The sequence below is a fragment of the Electrophorus electricus genome, chromosome 2 (genome assembly GCF_041902795.1).
Source record: "Electrophorus electricus isolate QZ-2024a chromosome 2, ASM4190279v1, whole genome shotgun sequence".
In the NCBI taxonomy this organism is placed as follows: domain Eukaryota; kingdom Metazoa; phylum Chordata; class Actinopteri; order Gymnotiformes; family Gymnotidae; genus Electrophorus; species Electrophorus electricus.
This window is the reverse complement of record NC_137498.1, coordinates 35,599,110-35,619,234: the sequence shown is the minus strand read 5'-3', so window position 1 is coordinate 35,619,234 and position 20,125 is coordinate 35,599,110. Positions and strand designations below refer to the sequence as shown.

The window sequence follows — 20,125 nt, the reverse complement described above, 5'->3', positions numbered from 1 at the left end:
TTTTTTATTGTTATTGACTAAAATGTTTATGTTAATATAATAATTGAAGAAACGTACTTGTGTCTGTGTGAGTCCCAAAGACGCAGCCAGTTCTGCTCTCTCTGGAAGGGCAAGGTACTGTGTATTCTGAAACCGTCTCTGCAAGGCAGCAAGCTGAAAACTGGAATAAATTGTGCGGGGCTTTCGGACTTTTTTGGGTTTTCCATTTACCATTCTTACTTCGGGCTCGACTGTCTCTTTTTCTGCCATAAAAGAAAGAAAGAAAGAAAGAAAGAAAGGCGTTAATACACATCGGAAAATATTTCTTACGCCGGACTGATTGGTCTGATATTAAAATGCTTCATATCCTTCATATCCATTTGTTCATATCCAAGATAAAACACCAAAACACTTTTTAGGCAACGGCGCTTGTCCGAAGCACAAACTCGATGTGGAAAACTGGATTTTATATATATATATATATATATATATATATATATATATATATATATATATATATATATATATATATATATATATATATATATATATATATATATATATATATATATATATATATATATATATATATATATGTTATTATCCAGTTTTCCACATGGAGTGTGTGTGTGTGTGTGTGTGTGTGTGTGTGTGTGTGTGTGTGTGTGTGTGTGTGTCACACACACACACACACACATAGCAGTGGCTTTCATGAGCGTTATCTTTTATATCGAAGGTTGTCTGGGGACTGATATCTCAGAAAGTCCCCCTTAAAAAACTTTTTTTTCAACTGAATAATAATAATAATAATAAATCTCACCTTGCGGACTCGGTTGTGATTGCACTCTGCTGTACGTTCCGGCATATTGATGATACGCAGAGCCGGTGTATGAGCTGTAGTCAGGGTAAGATTTTGCAGAGTAATTTCCAGCAGATCCATTGACTCCGTGGTATTGGTACGGATAGGTATTAAGAGGTTTCCCGTATGAACTCGAGTTCGGAGAACAATAACCATGATGAACTCCTCCGGCAGGGCTGTAGTAGCCAGAATCCGTGGTTGTTGACTCGGGCAGAGTTGGAGATTCCTGAGACGGATGATGCATGGTTGAAAGCTGAAAAGCGTTCTGAAAATCTGCAGGTTTGATACTTGGAATCCTTCTGTCAAATACTCCTGTCATAGCTTGTGAAGCGCTGAGGAGACGTGTCTGACTCTATAAGGAGCTCAAGTTTACACTACCATTGTGTGCACAGGCGTCGGCGCTCTCTCTTGAAGACTGCTGTAAGCCCCGTAGCAAAGACTCGGTTAAATCCTAAATTGCGCTGTTACGCACTGCAGGGAGGATCTAGTTCAATTGGCCAAAGCGAACAGACAACAGTTACTCCCTAACTAGCTGGACCAATTTAAGAGGTATAAAATATATACACAAGAATGTTAGTGTGTTTACAAATAATAAATAGAATCGAGACATTAAGAAAATATCGATTTTAACCTTAAAATAAGTATATAAGTAAATAACCTATAAATAGCGTTCGTGCTCCTCAGCCTAGGGCCAATACATACAATAAGCTAAAGATTCAAAATAATTATATAATTATATAATTATTTCTATATCTAGAAAGTCATCATATGCAATTTATAAACCATCCCTTCTAAAAAAAAAAAACATTAAAAACGCGGCAATGTTTTTATTTCCGTCAAACCCAGGCAACCACACTGTTTCTCTATATATACTCAGTTTATATTTTATTAATCTCGCTTAAGGACGACATAGTTTTACTGATATTAGTCGAGAATATATCAACACTTCAATGTGTTTGATGGAACGTTCGATAGCACTAATAAACACGACACGTTTACTAGTAAATACTTCAATGCTCTTTAAGTCTAATGTGAGATACTGAAGACAAGACATTAACTAATGATAAAATAGTGCCACCATGTGGTGGGTGAAAACAGCTACAATCCTAAGTGCATACAAAAATTAAATGCAGGCTATCTGTGTAAAAAGTTCCCGACATCAAAAGGACATAAAGGTTAAGCATTATTTAGCCGCGCACCTTCAGCAGATTCCTGAAAACTTGCTTTTGAAAGCGCACGAGTGATTTTAGGGTAGGTTAAACCACCCCGGAAATGACGCAGTTGTACCGGCCATTGTTTACTTTTTAAATTTGTTCTTTTTGTTTTGTTGCGCTTCAGCGACACGTTTCGGTCACGAATGTATTTAATTATTATATATATATATATATATATTTTTTTTTTTGGGGGGGGGGGAGTTAACCAGCAATCTTTCGCCTCCTTTGTACAGTGAAAGTACTAGTCAGCGCCGCTGCACAGTCTGTGAGCTTGAGCGCGCCGTGACGTCACAGATCCACATTTCGCGAGCGAGCAGCGCGTCCTGTTGTGAGGGGGGATGGGACGGGACCAGGGAGCGCTCTCGTGGTCTTGTAGTTTACCGCTCGCGCAAAAACGTTGTTTTCCCTAAAACATTGTGACTTGTTTTAAGGTAAACAACACACTTGGCTGCACGCGTATGCGCGTCGCGGCGTGCGAAAAGCAGAAGTAAGCACTGTAATTGGAACTTTCCGATTAAAACAACTAAAATGTATCCCAGTGGGGCAGCTGTTGGTAAGTAATAGCCACGGCGAGGTAGCCAGCGGGGCTCACCAGCTAGGTTAGCTACCACAGATACAGCCAGTGTATAACTGCTAACTTTGTTAACCTAACCAGCTAGCTAGCTGGCTAACTTATCCTAAGTGACCGTATTTGTTGTCGGTAAATGGCACTCTTATATGCTAATGTCTGAGGAAGGTAACATTTATTTGATGTGCATGTTAAAAGCATGACAAATAACTTGATATGTGTTATTTTATCTTATACGCGGTATTTGTACCTGTTAAATCTGCCTGCTTTGTAGGCCTTGCTGTGTTTTTGTTAGCCAAGCAGCTAGCTAGCTAGCTAGTTAGCTCGCTACATACACTACTTCACCTGGCTTTGGACTCGATTCTAGGAGCAAGTAGTTATCTAGTTATACCAAGGTGATTCCTGGAAGCTTGTTTTGATAAATGAGTCAGTTAGATACATTAGTTGACCAGTTAATATGTGTACGTGATTAGCTAGCTAGTTGGTTAACTAACTAGCTATGCTTCTTTTTCCACATTTTCTTTCATTAATATCTTCAGTTATACAGCAAGGTAACTTTAGTTATGAGTAATTTAGATGCAGACTACATAGTTAGCGTTAGATAACTACCTGTATCATGTTGCTATATACCTAGCTACTAGTTGGAATATATGCGCTCATTTTTGTATTTGTTGCAAGTTCAGCTAGCCAGTTGTGTGCTTGTTGCACGAAACTTTTCACTTGCTAGCTGGGTAACTATGCTAACATTGGCTGGCAAATGTTAGACATTTCACTTTTCGCTAGCTCGAGTAATTTAGTTGCACATTCGGATTCGATGGACGCTGCTAACTAGCTACCTTCTGTAAGTTCATTAACATTGGTCGTGCCGATATTTATTTGCAGTGGGAACCTCCACAATTAGTGTGTGACCCATGATCGGGATGGTTGGCGATTTGTTACTTAGCTAGGTTTAATAAGGCCAAACTAACAAATTGAACATTAGGGGCTCCATTTCTTAGAGGTTGATTAAACATAGTCTTGGATTGCAGTTTCAAGGATGGGTCACTGGGACGTTCTAGTCTTAGATTTAGTCTGAAACCATCCTTAATTATCCTGCAGGTGACTGCCCAAACGATTATGATTCACATTAATTCAATTCCAGGTTATTTGGAGATGATTGAGATTTTCTGACTATTGGGACCTAAGGATCTCTAGAAAATACTTGGCCCTTGAGTATTGGAAACTAGGATATACTGGTGTCTAGGTGGGGTAGATTGCCAGGCTGTTGAGTTGCTGGTGTGGTCTTGTTGATAAAGTGTGTTTTTAGCTTTGATAAGCAGGGTTGAGACCCTTTGGGACTCCAAAAGTTAAACCTTTAAGACATTAAGAGATTCCCTTTTTAACTACCAAACATCTTTAATGTTCTTGTGCATTTTGTGTAACATAAGTCTAGATCTGTTAGACAGTAGGTTTTATATGGTTGCGTTTTAAACTTCATAACTTGCATGTATTAACTCTTTATAGCTTGAACTTGTATCAACTCTTTGAAAGTGGTGTCATGGCACTGTCACCTATAACATGCTGATTGTTACGTGTACTGGTTCACATGCCTGTGAATGTGACTGCAAGTAGCATCACCATGGTTGCTGGTGTATTTAAAATACATATATTTTTTGTTATCTGCAGAGAAATATGTGGAATATCTTTAAAGGTCAAAAGGTTTTGTCAAGTTACTCTGACTTAAAGCTGAAAACTGGTGGTGAAGTTTCAGTTTTATCCTTTTGTGGGTCTGCTACTTATTTTTTCCTCCTTGCTCTACATTATATCCTATTTTCATTGAGATAATAGAATTACAACCTGGACTAGCTCCCAGTATTAGTCGACAGTTTTCAAGGGATAGCCTAACTATATTAATTCAGTTATGATAGGCTGGTCTTAGTAATTGCTGTAATTATATTGTAATGTAATTTGTATTTGCTTGTTTAATTATATTGTTCAATCAGTTGTAAACGACTTAAATGTGCCAGTTCATGCTAAGGAGCATTATGTGATGGAAAAAATACAACCTTGCAAATCTTGGCATCTATTAGTTGAATAAAGCAAAACCTATAGATTCAGTAAAACAATATTTTATCTCACAGGAGGCTGTTTTTGTCAACAACAGATATTTTGAAAGGTATGTGCTTGGGTGAAAGCAGGAGATAAAAAATGAGTAGGTGTGTGTTGGTGAAATTTAAATCTTTTATTAAGATGTTTTTTTCAGACAGATTAAATGTCATTATGGACTAAAACATGTTTTTTTTCCAAATACATCAGGATTAGTTTCAGAATGTTTACTGATTTTAAAACTGTATTTCTAAAATTTATTTTCAGATGACAACACTATATTCTGAACAGTAAAAGGTTTAGTAAAAGCTTGAAAAATGTTGCAGAACATTTATCTGCTGACATCTTTTAGTTTTTAAATAGTGACTTATGCTGTAGGATTACGGTGCTTTCCTCTTTTACCTGCTGTCAGATTTGGACTGTTATCTACATTTGGGCTGTTGCTGAAGTCTTTGCCAAGCATTTGAGATTTAAGATAAAGATGTCACAGAACCCACTGGCATTTTTATTCCATACAATGTGAAATCCTAACGCTCCTTTTTTTTCTTTTAGATATTTATTCAGTTTTCCTAAATCCAAATATTAAACATAGTCTAGTCTTAAAGAAAACTAAATCCTGCATATCCATTATTGGTAGCATAATTTAGTAGAAACTGGGACTAACTGATCAACAAAGAGACTTTTAGAGGGGAGCAGTTCTTAAGTATTGTTTGTGTTTTTATCCCAGCAGCTCCTCCTTCACCTCCATTACAGGAGTATGTGTTTAAACCACCCCAGCGGCCAGACTTCGGCACCATGGGCAGGACAATCAAACTGCAGGCCAACTTCTTTGAGATGGAGATTCCCAAGCTAGAAGTGTACCATTATGACATTGACATCAAACCAGAGAAGTGCCCACGGAGAGTCAATCGGTAAAACTCACTCCTTTTGAACCTAGCTACAAGATTACCCAATAGGCAAAGGAGTTCATGCTAAAACACTTATTTTTCAGTGAAATTGTTGAGCACATGGTCCAGCACTTTAAAACACAGATCTTTGGTGATCGAAAACCTGTGTATGATGGAAGGAAGAATTTGTATACAGCAATGCCCTTACCTATAGGAAGAGACAAGGTGAGTGCACCTTATAGTAGGGGCTGGAACTGACTTTAATGTTATTGAATTTAATTTAAATGATTTTGTGTAAAAAGACTGTAAAAAGTTCTATCAGTTGTCATTAAACTCTTCTATAGTATAAATGAAGATGTGGAATTTATGTAAATATGTGAACTTGTACACTGAGGAAAATGCACTTAATTATTTTGTGAAATTATTTTGCTCTGGAAGTTGATGGATTATTAGACTCTTGAAACTCTAGATGAGCTTCTAAACTCCATATGAACCAGCAGACTGTTAGAAAAAAACTCGAAAAAGGAAGAATTATAAATCTCAAGCTAAGCAACAAATGAGCATGCGATGATGATGATGATCCTTGGCCTGTGTCGTGCTATTCTAGTTGGAGTTGGAGGTGACGATTCCTGGAGAAGGGAAGGACAGGAGCTTTAAAGTGGCCATAAAGTGGGTGTCCTGTGTTAGCCTGCAAGCTCTTCATGAAGCACTGTCTGGGAGGCTACCGAGCATCCCCTTTGAGACCATACAGGCTCTAGATGTGGTCATGAGGCATTTGCCATCCATGAGGTCAGTCATCTAGCCTCTGTTTTCAGCTCAGTTTTGTTTCATATATATAATTAAGTTTTTATTTAGGTTTAAGGTTCATAATGGCTATTAGTTATTGTTTAAACAATTTTATACAATGAAACAAGATGCGGCATAATTTTGGCTTAGTAATTTTTGTTTACAATCTATGACCACAAGAGGGCACTGCTTGTTCATGAGCTGATCTTGTGTTCTTCTGGCGTGCAAGTACAATAAGAATAAATGTTGTGGTGATCCATAAATAATTTATCTCCACGGTGCATGCACTTGTTTATTTCTTAGCTAAATATGATTATTTTATTTCCTCTTTAGGTACACACCTGTTGGCCGCTCATTCTTCACACCTTCAGAAGGCTGCTCCAATCCCCTTGGTGGGGGGAGAGAGGTCTGGTTTGGCTTCCACCAGTCTGTTCGACCATCCCTATGGAAAATGATGCTCAACATAGATGGTGGGAATTAGTTTGTGTGTTCTGATGCGTTTATGGATTCTGAGTGACATTTTAGTGGGAATTTAAAAAACATTTTTCCAAATGTTTCTTGTTAGTGTCGGCTACTGCATTCTACAAAGCCCAACCAGTGATTGAGTTCATGTGTGAGGTTTTGGATTTCAAAAGTATTGAAGAACAGCAGAAGCCCTTAACAGATTCCCAGAGAGTGAAGTTTACCAAGGAGATAAAGGGTGATTATATTTTATAATGGTGTTGATGATGTCCTTATTAAAATCCATTGTAGTTTACATACCTGCTCTCACTTTCTGACCCCAGGTCTGTACCCTTCCGCAGGTCTGAAGGTGGAAATTACACACTGTGGACAGATGAAAAGAAAGTACAGAGTCTGTAATGTAACCAGGAGACCAGCCAGCCACCAGACGTAAGAACTCTTCTTGAGAGTGGTGACTTGTTTATGATCATACGAGGGGGTTTGCTGCTATTGCCTGCTTTCTCTGGGAAAGTTTAATCCACTGCAGATCCAGCTTTATTTTAATTTTCATAATTTCTGGTATTTGTAGTATTTATTCTGACAGTGGGAACAAGTATTGTAGTCTGGTTCCTCTATTATAAATAAACATGTTGTGATATGCTAGATACAGCACTCACCTGCTCAATTCACAAGCTGGCTACACTTTTACAGAAGATTTGAAAATGATTATTCTTGATATGTTGTGGCACTTGAAAGTGCAGATTTCTTTGAGAGAGATCTAATTTATTTTCTTTTTCAACACCCCCATCTCTCTTTCCCCTATAGGTTCCCCTTGCAACAGGAGAATGGACAAACCATTGAATGCACTGTGGCACAATATTTCAAAGACAAATACAAATTGGTACTTCGGTATCCTCATCTCCCATGTTTACAGGTTGGCCAGGAGCAGAAACATACCTACCTTCCTCTTGAGGTTAGTCAAAAGCACATTTTACATGAAAAAAAAAACCTTTCAAAAGTCTTACTTTTATTAGTTATTGAATTTTTCTTTACCAACTTTGTTTGTCATAGGTTTGCAACATAGTGGCTGGGCAGCGATGCATCAAGAAACTGACAGACAATCAAACCTCCACTATGATTCGTGCCACAGCACGGTCAGCACCTGACCGTCAGGACGAAATTAGCAAACTGGTCAGTGCTCTTAAAGAGGTGGCTCAGAAGACAGCTCACGGCACTCAGCTTCTTGAGGCTGGCCTGTTCCCATCACTTCAGGTTTTCTGTTTCCTGTTTCAGATGAGAAGTGCCAACTTTAATAGTGATCCTTACGTGCGTGAGTTTGGGGTCATTGTGAGAGATGAAATGACTGAAGTGAATGGCCGGGTCCTTCAGGCACCATCGATCCTCTATGGAGGAAGGGTACGCATCAGTTCTTTAGTTTTCAGAATTTGTTATCTAATAAGTGTATAGTAGTAAATGTGTAGCTTAGTGACTGTCTTTTTTTTTTTATTTTTTTTTTAAATTAGAGCAAAGCAATAGCTACCCCAATTCAGGGTGTGTGGGACATGAGAAACAAACAGTTTCATACTGGAATAGAGATTAAAGTGTGGGCCATAGCCTGCTTTGCCCCCCAGAGGCAATGCACAGAACTCCTGCTAAAGTAAGTCCATCTGCTTGTGTGACAGTATCCTTTATGTGGTTAGCTTTAGCATTGTCAGTTAATAACCATACAGTTTTTAATGGTGCTTTCTTTCAATATAGAATCTGAAGCCTTATGCGAATTCTGTTTCTAATGCATTTGCCTCTGACTTGCACCTCTGGCTGTTGTGTTCTCTATAGAGCATTCACAGACCAGCTACGCAAGATCTCACGCGATGCAGGCATGCCCATCCAAGGCCAGCCTTGCTTCTGTAAGTACGCCCAGGGAGCTGACAGTGTGGAGCCCATGTTCAAGCATCTGAAGTACAACTACCAAGGTCTGCAGCTGGTTGTGGTCATCCTGCCAGGGAAGACTCCTGTCTATGGTGGGTCAATCTCTATGCTCTTTCGCAACATGTGATAAGAGATGATACAGGTGATATTACCTCTTGTCGTCTTCATGCTTTTGGTCACTTTCACTTTGTCTTAATCTTTTCAATCCTGTCATGTTATAGCGGAGGTCAAGCGTGTTGGGGACACAGTTTTGGGAATGGCCACACAGTGTGTCCAGGTGAAGAATGTCCAGAAAACCACTCCTCAGACCCTCTCCAACCTCTGCCTGAAGATCAATGTTAAGTTGGGTGGAGTCAACAACATACTGCTTCCACAGGGCAGGTGTGGATAAAAAATTGGGCAGAATTTTGAAAAGGAATGGAGACTAGAAGTTTTGTTTGGTGTGTTTAAGTTTAAAGTTCTGCACTCTGCAATCTGTTTATTGTAGTGAAGCGCTGACACTTTCTTTGCAGACCCATGGTGTTCCAGCAGCCTGTAATTTTCCTGGGTGCGGATGTCACCCATCCTCCAGCAGGTGATGGAAAGAAGCCCTCCATTGCTGCAGTAAGTCCAGAGACGACATCTGGTTAGCTTCTACCAACACAGCATACACAGTTGCTGTAATGCAACTTTCTGTGAGGTGTTGAAGATCAGTGCACACCCAACAGTGAATATCTGCACAAATCTGGTCAAAGATAATATTACTTAAATATATCCCAGCAATATAGTGCAACATCTGTGCTGTTTTTGCATCTCTGTCACAAATGTGTTTCATTAAAAATGTTGATGGATTGTTGCAGGCTGATAACGTCATAGTCTGTCTTTGAAATGACACGTTCATCCATACGAAATTTTTGCATGTTTTATTCAGGTGGTTGGCAGCATGGATGCCCACCCCAGCAGGTACTGTGCTACAGTTCGGGTTCAGCAGCATCGCCAGGATCTTATTCAGGATTTAGCAGCGATGGTGAGAGAGCTGTTGATCCAGTTTTACAAATCTACCCGCTTCAAACCCACCCGTATCATCTACTATAGAGATGGCATTTCAGAGGGTCAATTCCATCAGGTAAACATTTGTCTTAACGCTGACGTTATGCAAGCCTGTCATTTACTTTGCAACAACCACATTTACGCTTGGTTTCCACTCATAAGCCACTGAATCATATTTGGTTTTCTGTAGGTTCTGCAACATGAGTTACTGGCAATACGTGAGGCCTGTATCAAGCTGGAGAAAGACTACCAGCCAGGCATCACTTTTGTGGTAGTCCAGAAGAGACACCATACCAGGCTTTTCTGTATGGACAGGAATGAGAGGGTTAGTTATGTTATTTGAATATAATGATGTATTTCATTAGAGATGTATTTGGATGGCCCATTGTCATTCTCTGTTCTAGGTTGGAAAGAGTGGAAACATTCCTGCTGGCACCACTGTTGACACAAAAATCACTCATCCTTCAGAATTTGACTTTTACCTTTGCAGCCATGCTGGCATTCAGGTACTAAGTTAATGTGTGTTTTCTGTGTGTGTACAACATTGCTCCGATTGGCCAGAGCCAAAGTGAGATGCCGAGTCACTTGGTTAGTTGTTCTTTAACTCATGTGACTGTTGCTCTTCACAGGGGACTAGTAGGCCATCTCACTATCACGTGTTGTGGGATGACAACCACTTCACCTCTGATGAGCTGCAGGTACTCACCTACCAGCTGTGCCACACCTACGTTCGCTGTACCCGTTCTGTATCCATCCCTGCACCAGCCTACTATGCACACCTTGTGGCTTTCCGTGCCCGCTACCATCTTGTAGACAAGGAGCATGACAGGTACCATGCCAAAGGTCTTATTTACTTAAGAATGAGTAATTTTCATGGGGTTATAAACCCATTGTCTTGATCTTTCTTTTGAATTGTATTCTAAGTAACCCCTCTCTTTTTGATAATGCTGATTTTCCATATTTGGAATAAGCCTGGTAAAGTCGTGTCAGTGGTAAATCACCATTGGAAATTCTTTAATGTATGTTTAAGCTTTATCTGGGTCATATTGTGTACTGGTCTGTACAGGCAGTTTGAGACATTACGGTTTGAAGGAGTGAGTGAGTGTCGTTGAATTTTACCAAATATATCCATAATGTCCTTGAAAGTGTGAGTTATTGCACTGAATGTAGTAGCTCAGAGACCTGATGTGTTAAGATACTGATGAATAAGTATGTGTGTGTGTGTGTGTATGTGTTGGCAGTGCTGAAGGCAGCCATACATCAGGCCAAAGCAATGGTCGAGACCAGCAGGCCCTGGCCAAAGCTGTGCAGATCCACCAGGACACACTGCGCACAATGTACTTCGCCTGAAGCCAGCTTCAGCTGAGTCCCACACCCTGAACACCATGTGTGTACATTAAGTGGACCCTTCCCTTTTTCTTTAATGGGTCTATCTTTGATGAAAAAAAACGTTAATTCCAAACATACAGCGTTCGAGTTTTTTTTCTTTTCTGTATTTATTAGAGTTGTCTGGCCTTTTCTTTTACGTAGGAGCAGGGACAGATTGTGAATCTCTGTTGTATATGATCATATTGTTAGTTAGGGTTGACTTGTTTACATAAAAAATCAGCTGAATCAGTTTCAGAATACCTTTTACACTGACAGTTCTGATTTTGCGTTGTGAGGGTTATAATAATAATAACTATTATTATTATTATTATTATTATTATTATTAGTCCAAGGCTGATTGTACAGATACTGGAACAGTACTTTTGATGAACTCATTACAATATTGAGGTTGCAAGAAAGAATGACCTGCATCATTCTGTCAGAAAGGTGCACTGAACAGAGTGGCATAACTTCAGGACACAAGTACTTATTGTGTTTTATGTTCAGTTTATGTGTACTAACACATTCTTATGTATTTTCAGTTTATGTGTACTAACACATTTTCATTATGTATTATGTTCAGTTTATGTGTACTAACACAAATTCCTTTTGTTTGTTTTTTTGTTTTGTTTTTGTTTTGTTTTTGGTTTTTTGGGGGGGTTTTTTGTGCTTGACACTCAAAATTTGTTAGTCTACTACCATTATCCTTCAGTGGCTGACTGACAGTGGGGTTGGAAAATATTGTGCTTATTGGAAGCAGACTCCTTTGAATGTGATAAGGACTCGCAGAACGTTGCAGTGTGATAGCAGAATTATAACAGGCTTGAAATTCTTCACTGCCATTCTCTCACCATGAGAAGTGTGTTCTGACAATCAGCTGTCTGGGCATAAGGAGCATATAAATGCAGGACTGGCCTGTAATTGACACAATCTATATTCTTTAGATAAGCTTGACAGCAAGTGTATTCTTGTCCATTTGATATCCTCCTTTACAGAACAGTGCCCTTTTTGTACCCCCCCCCCCCCCAAACATTTTCATTTTATAGATGAGCATTTAACAAAGTACTAAATATTGTACTCAGATCATTTAAAGATTAGTTTCTAGATGAGTGTCAATTGGTCTCTGTTTACAGCTGATTTGGTTTATTTGTTGCCATGGAATCAGTCTGAAGCTTTGCTCTCCCATGTGTCTGCCATGATCCTGTCAGTCCTATATGTGTGTGTTAGTGTTTAGTGCATGAACATTAATGTTGGGTTGTAAAGAGGAGATTTGTTGGCCCTTAAAATACAAATCCACGATTATTCAGCTCTGAAATTAGTCACCAGATATTCTTACACTTTGAAGTGTAGGCAGTCTCTGATCAAAAGTGGAGCTTTGTGTTACTGAAAGCCTTGTGCTGTGTGGTCCAGTGATGGGCCAGAGTTGAAGAATATCTTAGTTATTCCAGTGGCACTGGGCTATGTACTGCTGTTGTCAGTACGCCTCATCCAAATAGGCTGATGGCTCACAAACCATGGCCTTTAATGTAGAGAGGTCTTGGGGGTTATGGGAAAATGTTATGAAAGTTGTATATATTTATATTATTCACAGAGTGAGTGTGTGGAGTGAAAATTTCAGTTCAGAGTGTTATGCACCTTAATTCTTTGCCCAAATGTTAGTGGTGAATCAAGAGCTTTTACCATAGAATGTTATTTTTTATGGGGACAATGTTGTTAAGTTTAAATTTGATGTTGCCCAATGAGCTATTTCGTCACCTCCATTGCATTCAGGAGATCTTTTCAGAAGCTTTGTAGTGCCACAGGGTTTGGCCAATAGGCAAGTGGATTTTAGTTTTTGTTGTATGACTTTTTTGTACGCTGTTAGACCTATAATGCAAACAGTTAAATGCCTTCTAAAGCTACCATATTGTGTAAAAATCTGCGATCTTTAATTGGTTGGTAAGATTACTTCCCCACTTTTCAGTTTTAACCTTAAACAGCTTAGAGTTGAGAATTTAACCTTTTTTCAAACTATGCATTTATAATCAAGAGATTTTAGTGATATTTTTGTGTACATGAATTATGAATTTAAATCATTATGTATGTAGTAATTTGAAGCTGGGTGCTTTATTAGTGTGCATAGTACAAAACCATGTACCCATTGTAGCAGTATTAGCCTATAGAATGTTATATTTTTATTATAGCAGACAATTGGATATACTTTTTAAAATGTTTGTTATTCCTTTTAGCCAAGAAAGATTACAAATATTAAGCATACTGTTTTCTGACAGTAAATGAAGCACAAGGCATAATTGTAGGTGCTAATATTTTTCCCCAAATGACTTTTTTTTTAATCACACTACACACATCATGAAATCACCATATAAAAGCCTCAGCCATGAGGTTGAATTTCTTCAGTTCTTTAACCTTGAACATTGTTACGGTCATTTTCCGATTTGACTATGTATGCAGGGGTATTTTGGTTCTCAGTCACAAATCCTTGACTTGAGTTACTATTTGGCGCTGGTCTCAAAACTTGTGAACGTAGTTGCACTTTGAAGGGGCAGTGGACATATTAGTTCCATATACGTTGAAGCATGAAGTTATTTTCTGGTTATAATTGTGTGGAAATGGCTAGATGCCCTACCTCTTGTTGCCTGTTTCTAATATTATGGTAACATAACTGCATTAGTGATTTCTTCATAATTGCACAAGCAGTACTATTCAATTTGATTTCTATCTGAGTTTCTGGACTTTATCATAGGCATTGCCTAAGTCATCTCATGGACATTTGCCTAGAAATTACTGAATGTGTATCTTTTCAGAGGCTGTGCTTGGTGCCATTAAATCCATTAAGACTGCCATAGTTTTTGTTTGTTTTTGTTTTTTTAACAATAGTGTTGAAGCCTCAATGTATAAGAATCTCTGCAACAATCTCCAATTCACAATGTGGATTATAAAGAACATTCTCTGCTCTCAATCTTGATTGAAAGTCTGCAGTGTGAATATTGTCATGTTCTGCCAAGCGCTTCATAGCAGTGCATTTAAGTGTTACCTATATGCCCTGTCTCTGTAGCTGCTTATTGGAATGTGTGAATGGTATAGATTTTCATTCAGATTTTAAGTCTTCAGAGATGGAACATTAGTGTTCAACATTTAGATCAGGAAGTGAAGTGAACCATAAACATTTTAACTACTTCTTAGGTCAGGTTGTTTCTAAAACAGGCCTTTCTTTAGAAACAACAACATTTTCTTTGTCCTGTAAATTGACAAAGGTATTATAGCTGTAATTTGTTAGAGTTTTTAGTGTTTTACCTTTTAAAGCCAGCACCTTAGATGGTCAGATCTTTTCAGCATATGCAATTCCTCAAAAAAATTATATGTAGTAATTGTATGGTCGGAAATTTTTTTGCACTATTTCAAGAGAAGTGGGGTTAATGTTAGAAAGATTGTAATCTTAGCAAATTTCTGGTTGTCCTAAACTCTAAAAGATAAAAAAAAAAAAATTAAATAAAAAAAATCTTAAGTTTGTTTTGCATTTTGGTACACATGTAATGCAAATTAATGCAAGACATTCAGCCTGCAGTCCTGATAACTATGCAAAAACAATAATCTTTTCAGTGCCATTCATCATATATTAGTGTTGGTGTTCATTGGTTTAGCTTCTTAGTCATTTTTAACTGTATGGTATCTGTACCTCAGGCCAAAGTGTAGAATCAGAATTTAAAAAAAATCTGAAGTTAGAATCTAGAGTTCCATTAAATTGAAGGATTGAAGAACAATTTATGTAAGATGAATTTTAATACTCGTTAACAAAGTATTTTAAATGAAATTGAGGTCAGTTGTGTTCCAACGTGCAAGATGATAATTTGTGTAATTTGTTGTTTTTCAATAACAGGTTCATGATGTTCATTATTGTACAAAGACAACTATGATGGCTTGATATGATAAAACTAGTGCTGAAATACTACTTTCATCTATGCACATTATGAAAACTACACATCAGCCTTTGGAGATACTATGCAAAATTGGAATGAAAATTATGGTGCTGTTTTTAGATCAAACTGCAGAGGTATAATTTGGTGAATGCAGAATAATACCTCATCACTGTATGTCCCACAGTGTATCCTTTTAAGTGACTTTAGAAAAACATGAAAATAACAACTGCATGAAAATAGCTTACTGTTGTAGTTTTACAATCAGTTCTCATTACATTTTGTTTTTGCCATGATAGAATAATTTTGGCATGATTGCATGGTTTAAACTTACTGATTTACTTACCATGCAATATGGTGCAAGCACTTTTTTGGATAAAGAAAACAGTGTAAGTCAAACAATTAAACAGAGAAGGCTAGAGGTAGCAAGCTAATGTAGTGCCATGCTATAAAGGTGGTATTGGTGGAAGCTTGCAATTTGCTGTATACAGCACAGTATACAACTGAATTCAGCTACTCAGATCACATGTGTTGGTAGCCAATTAAACTACATGTGCAACAGATAACAAATTTGCTTCACCTGACCCTCAAGGACTCTTGAGTGTTGTTGCTGTTCGAATGATGAATTTATATTAAATAACCTCCCATCTTTTGAGTGTTTTTAAATGACTTCACAAGATATTTTAACTTCTTAAATAGATTTAAATGTAGATTTCAGTGTTGTCCCATTCAAGTAGGTATATTACTGGAATTGACTACCTCTTTTGCAAGAGTCAAATTAAATGAGTAATTTTTTTTAAATGAACATGCTCTTAAAATAGCTAAAGCATAAAATAATATTCTCTAATAAGTAAAATTGCACTGCAGTTTAACAGTTGTAAGTTGAATTGAAAGCCTTTTTCTATTACTCAGTTGTCAACTTTTACCTTTCCCTATATATCATCTTATAATGACACAGTTTTTGAGAAAACAAGTACCAAATATGTTGTTGTAATACCCTTGACAAAGCTCTAATATTAAAGACTATGCTTTTTAAAGAGGTTTTATGCAGTGGCTAAATAGCTGAGGATTTGTTGAATTTCTGTACTTACTAACACCTCTCATTCACATTTATATTAACTTCAATTCATCTTTGTGTTAAGGGACAACCGAATATAGAATTTAATTTTACCTGATACACATTTGAGCATTTGGGCAATTATTAAGGACAACACTGGCACAAAAAATCTTTGTGTTGCTTGTCTTTGAGGTGCTTCACTGTAATGACTGTATATAATTTAGTGATATTGTGGTGTTTATTTTCTGTTTAAGCATTTATCATTTATTTTTTTTATTTGAAGAGCATCTAGTTCCATCCAGCCACTATTTTGAGCTATAGCATAATGTCCGTATTCTCTTTTGAGCCCAAAAATCTTGGTTGTCATCACTATTTCTCAAGCCCCTTGACTAGCATACCACAAAACTAGCTATGTTTGAATTTACAGCCATAAAAGTGGTGCTTGACAAGCTCCAATTCACTGTGTGCACAAATTAAAAGGTTTTTTTTTAGCAAATTCACACTTTTCAGTAAATTTTACTATTGATTAGTTGTCATCCAATAGGACTTGTTCTTTTTGTTTGCTTTAGAAATAGTTGTGAGTTTTGGAGTCCCAAGAGCACATATTAAATTGATATTTTGATGACATTTGGGGGGTGGGGGTGGTGGGGTTTGCATATATAATTGTGCATCAGTAACCCAAATGAATACAATACACACAATACTGAAATGTACTGTTGTGTATGACTGGGAGGAATGAACTGACTTAATGACCTGGCTTTTTATACCAACGTTGAAAACTACCTCAGAATGGTGTTGGGTGCTAGTGTTATCTACCCCTAATTTATATGATCATGAAAAAAATAGAAAAAAAAGTGACCAAACAACACAAACCAATACTGTGTTTTAGGGGTATTCAGTTTTTGTCTGCTTTTTTGAAACAAAAATCAACATTGTGGACAAACATGAGGGTGTTTTGGTATGTAAAAAAATTAAGGGACCAAATTATATGGAAATAAATGTTTCCCTTTTTAAAATGTAGTAGAAAGGAATAATCACCTATGAGTAGTCTGTGAACTGGCATTTGGTAAAAGCTGTAATCATAATTCACTGATCAATTAATTTGCATCTTGAATTAGACTCATCAGTGGGCATTGCTGCTTTCTGTAATTTTACATAGATTTGGAGGAAGAACAGACTGCTAATTCCCTGTTGGGGTAAAAGCAGAGCAATAAATTAGAGATTTGGTCTTGTCTTCAGAGTGTCTTGGTTTTCTTGCTGTAGGTTGTTGTCATTTGTGAGTATTTGTAGTGTGCCGACAGAGAGGTTTGTAGTGAGATGTTTGTAAGATGCCAGTGTCATCTCCATGATCATCAGTAGTAATGTGCCATATTTTGGATAATATACTGGGTAAAAATGACCCAGTAATGACTGCTGTGTTTTGCAATACTAGGTAAATTTGCTGTATCCAAAAAAAATTCCAGCCTGTTGTCCAGACTTCTAAGGCCTACTTGTCAACCCATGTCAAGTGGTAGTCACATCACTTTTTATGTCTGTAAAATGCTTACGTTAAACTTGATTCTTGTACTTGACATGTATACAGTATTGCAATAAACAGACCCAAGGGAGCTGTCCTCATTAAAACATCTACTTGATGAAAACTCAACAGCAAGGGGACGTAGGTCAAGAATAAGCTATTTAAATGGTTTTATTGTAATTCGGTGCATCTTGCTACATTTTACAAAGGGAATTAACTTTCAAATTCTAAAATTGTAATTGAATATGTTACATACTGATACACTGGCATATTTCAGTTTTTTTCAAAGAATTTAATGGATACTAAAGGTACAAAAGGTTGTATAGAAGTTAAATCAATATTCTTGGTATTCTTCTTGAGCTAAAGACAACCAGTTTGTATTTTGTTTTGCTGTTTGTGTGCCTTTTCCTATATATTTCACTCCCTCTGTTTATAATGGGTGATAATCTTTTTAATTTGATATTCATTGCTACATCAAAGAATTTATACATTATCATGCAACCTTGAGTGAATGCTGCATAGAACGATCAGTATTTGTATTTTGCACTTTCTAAGCAGTTAAAATTTTGCCCTATTTAAATTGGGCAGTCAGACTAAAAAAAATTAAGACGAGGTATATTCCTGCTATAGTAGGAATTCTAAAAAAATAAAATGTATAAAAAAACAAACAAACACATGACTTGGAGATTTTTTTTAGAAAAGTGTATAGATATACAGTACCTCATAAGCCTGATATATGCTGCATCATCTTCATTGGTTTATATTTTGTGAACAACTTTTTTTTTTTTTTTTTTTCCAAAACAAGGTGAAAGTTTTCCCTGTTTCCTTTTCCAGGGGGGTTTGATGTGCATGCAAGGCAGGACATGTGCCTTTCAAAAATATATATAGCTAATGTTTTGACTAACGCCTAGTTTTGAATGCCGTTATGTACATTGGCTGATTACTGGGGTGAAGGCATGTGCTGGAGTGCACATGAAACCTACCGTATTTTGAGGAAGATTCTGTTTGTTTTCCCCATCTTTACTGATATTTTTCATAGTATTATGGACACTTGTTTCTGCAAAGCCACTAATGACATCCAATATTTTGTAACTTGATGTACTCTAAATGACTATTAACTCAGGTATTGCCTTTTAAGGGCTGTATCTGTTCCTGCTTCACTCCCATGCTCTCCCTCACCTGTGTCTTAAAGTAGCTGTGGAACTGCTTTTCAAAACACTGTACAGTACATCAGGCCTTAAAATATGCACTATTAGCCAGAAGTAATGCTTATTATATGTCACTGCCAATCATGTTATGTTCTGTTATAAGTCTACCTCCTATAAATGTAGGAGTGTCCTGGATCTATAAAAGAATTCATTTATTTTTTCTGTTTTGAAATGGACAATCAGCACTATAACTGTTCTACCAAACACAACACAAACTAACAAAACATTTCTCAGTCTTCCCCTATCATTTTCTGATCCCTCCTCCTTTCGAGCCTTTAATAGATAGCACACACTCCGGGACACTCCAGACAATGGTGTCTGCTTGCGTTTTTTCCCCTGTGTTTATGGAAGGCATGGAAGATGAAAGTGACCAAAGTTTTCTGAGGCTTTGATGCACTGCCTCGCAGCCTCAAACCTCCCCATCACTTCAGCCATTTTTTTTTGTTTCCTCCTTATCCATATGCCAAATTGAATTTGTCATTCCTGTTTTGATGAGATCCTTTATTTCTCATTCTTGTAGTTGGACTCACTGCTAAGCTCTGTGACAACAATATTTCTTGTCAATGTAAAGTGTGAGCTTTGTGATTTTACCCCCCTCCCATTTCTGCTTTTTGTTAATTTGCAAACTCAAGATATGCTGTAAACCCTGCTAGAGCATAATGTGAATATGTATCATTTAATATAGTTGACTCTTGCTTGACTGTATAATGCATTGATTAATAAACTTAAGTTCTTTGACTTGTCATTTAAAAATTGTGTATATAATTTTGAATGTACATTACGGGTCTTTCCTTTTACATGTTTTCACTGAACTGCTGACTCATTCTTTCACCAAGCTAATGTTTTCCAAATTTGTTTTAATTTTTTAAATCAGATGACAGTGTTGTACTTTTAGATCACCCTCTGCCTCATTTTTATAAATAATTAGCAAAGTTTTAAAAAATATGTAGAGTTGTAAATGCTGTATGGCCTCCTAGGTCCAAATTGTAACCTGGACTGAAAACATAATTCACATTCTCATCTTACTGAAGCACAATGTGCTGTATGAGACAAAGGGTTACGTTTCACACCCAATTAGAATAAAATATTCTATGTGCATTCATAGGATTTATGCTTAGTACAGCAATGTATGAGCTCTAAACAAGCCAACAAACCATGTTACCATGTAAAGTTCATGTAAAATTAGGTGTTCAAAACAATTCATCATATTACATCATCCTGGCCATGTGTCCTTCCAATGCTCCACTACATTCCAGGACTGTTGGGTTTTACACCCTTTCTTCAC

General features: G+C 37.2%; 2 protein-coding genes across 7 annotated transcripts in view; one reads left to right on the top strand and one right to left on the bottom strand.

Annotated features, from left to right (window-relative positions):
• Positions 1-1,240, bottom strand: part of dlx5a (distal-less homeobox 5a) — a 1,930-nt gene extending 690 nt beyond the window's left edge. For both annotated transcript variants that reach the window (XM_027012126.3, XM_027012127.3), the window contains exons 1-2: positions 800-1,240; positions 58-242 (exon numbers count right to left, since the gene is read on the bottom strand). In XM_027012126.3, coding sequence (XP_026867927.2) covers positions 58-242; positions 800-1,157 — 543 coding nt within the window. In that variant the 5' untranslated portion in view covers positions 1,158-1,240. The remainder of the gene's footprint in view (positions 1-57; positions 243-799) is intronic.
• Positions 1,241-2,380: 1,140 nt separating this feature from the next.
• On the top strand, positions 2,381-19,593 carry ago2 (argonaute RISC catalytic component 2). 5 transcript variants are annotated; one of them, XM_081701316.1, is made up of 20 exons: positions 2,381-2,605; positions 4,741-4,775; positions 5,436-5,616; positions 5,697-5,817; positions 6,200-6,381; positions 6,712-6,848; positions 6,944-7,078; positions 7,164-7,269; positions 7,645-7,792; positions 7,891-8,010; positions 8,113-8,235; positions 8,343-8,476; positions 8,656-8,840; positions 8,970-9,129; positions 9,261-9,351; positions 9,659-9,853; positions 9,968-10,102; positions 10,182-10,283; positions 10,407-10,606; positions 11,019-19,593. In XM_081701316.1, exons 3-20 carry the CDS (start codon positions 5,501-5,503, stop codon positions 11,125-11,127), a joined length of 2,499 nt encoding a protein of 832 aa, XP_081557442.1. In that variant the 5' UTR covers positions 2,381-2,605; positions 4,741-4,775; positions 5,436-5,500; the 3' UTR covers positions 11,128-19,593. The 5 variants fall into 5 exon arrangements, with proteins under 5 accessions (XP_081557442.1, XP_026867926.1, XP_081557427.1 ...); XM_027012125.3 differs by having other exon boundaries at positions 5,433-5,616; XM_081701301.1 differs by lacking the exon at positions 4,741-4,775.
• Positions 19,594-20,125: the final 532 nt, after the last annotated feature.

What these genes read in the sequence shown, in the direction of transcription:
- ago2 (XM_027012122.3), top strand. Translation starts at nt 2,581, where the DNA reads ATGTATCCCAGTGGGGCAGCTGTTG. An exon ending in TGCACAGAACTCCTGCTAAA is followed by an intron (nt 8,477 to 8,655) that starts GTAAGTCCATCT and finishes TGTTCTCTATAG; the next exon opens with AGCATTCACAGACCAGCTAC. An exon ending in CAGAGGGTCAATTCCATCAG is followed by an intron (nt 9,854 to 9,967) that starts GTAAACATTTGT and finishes GGTTTTCTGTAG; the next exon opens with GTTCTGCAACATGAGTTACT.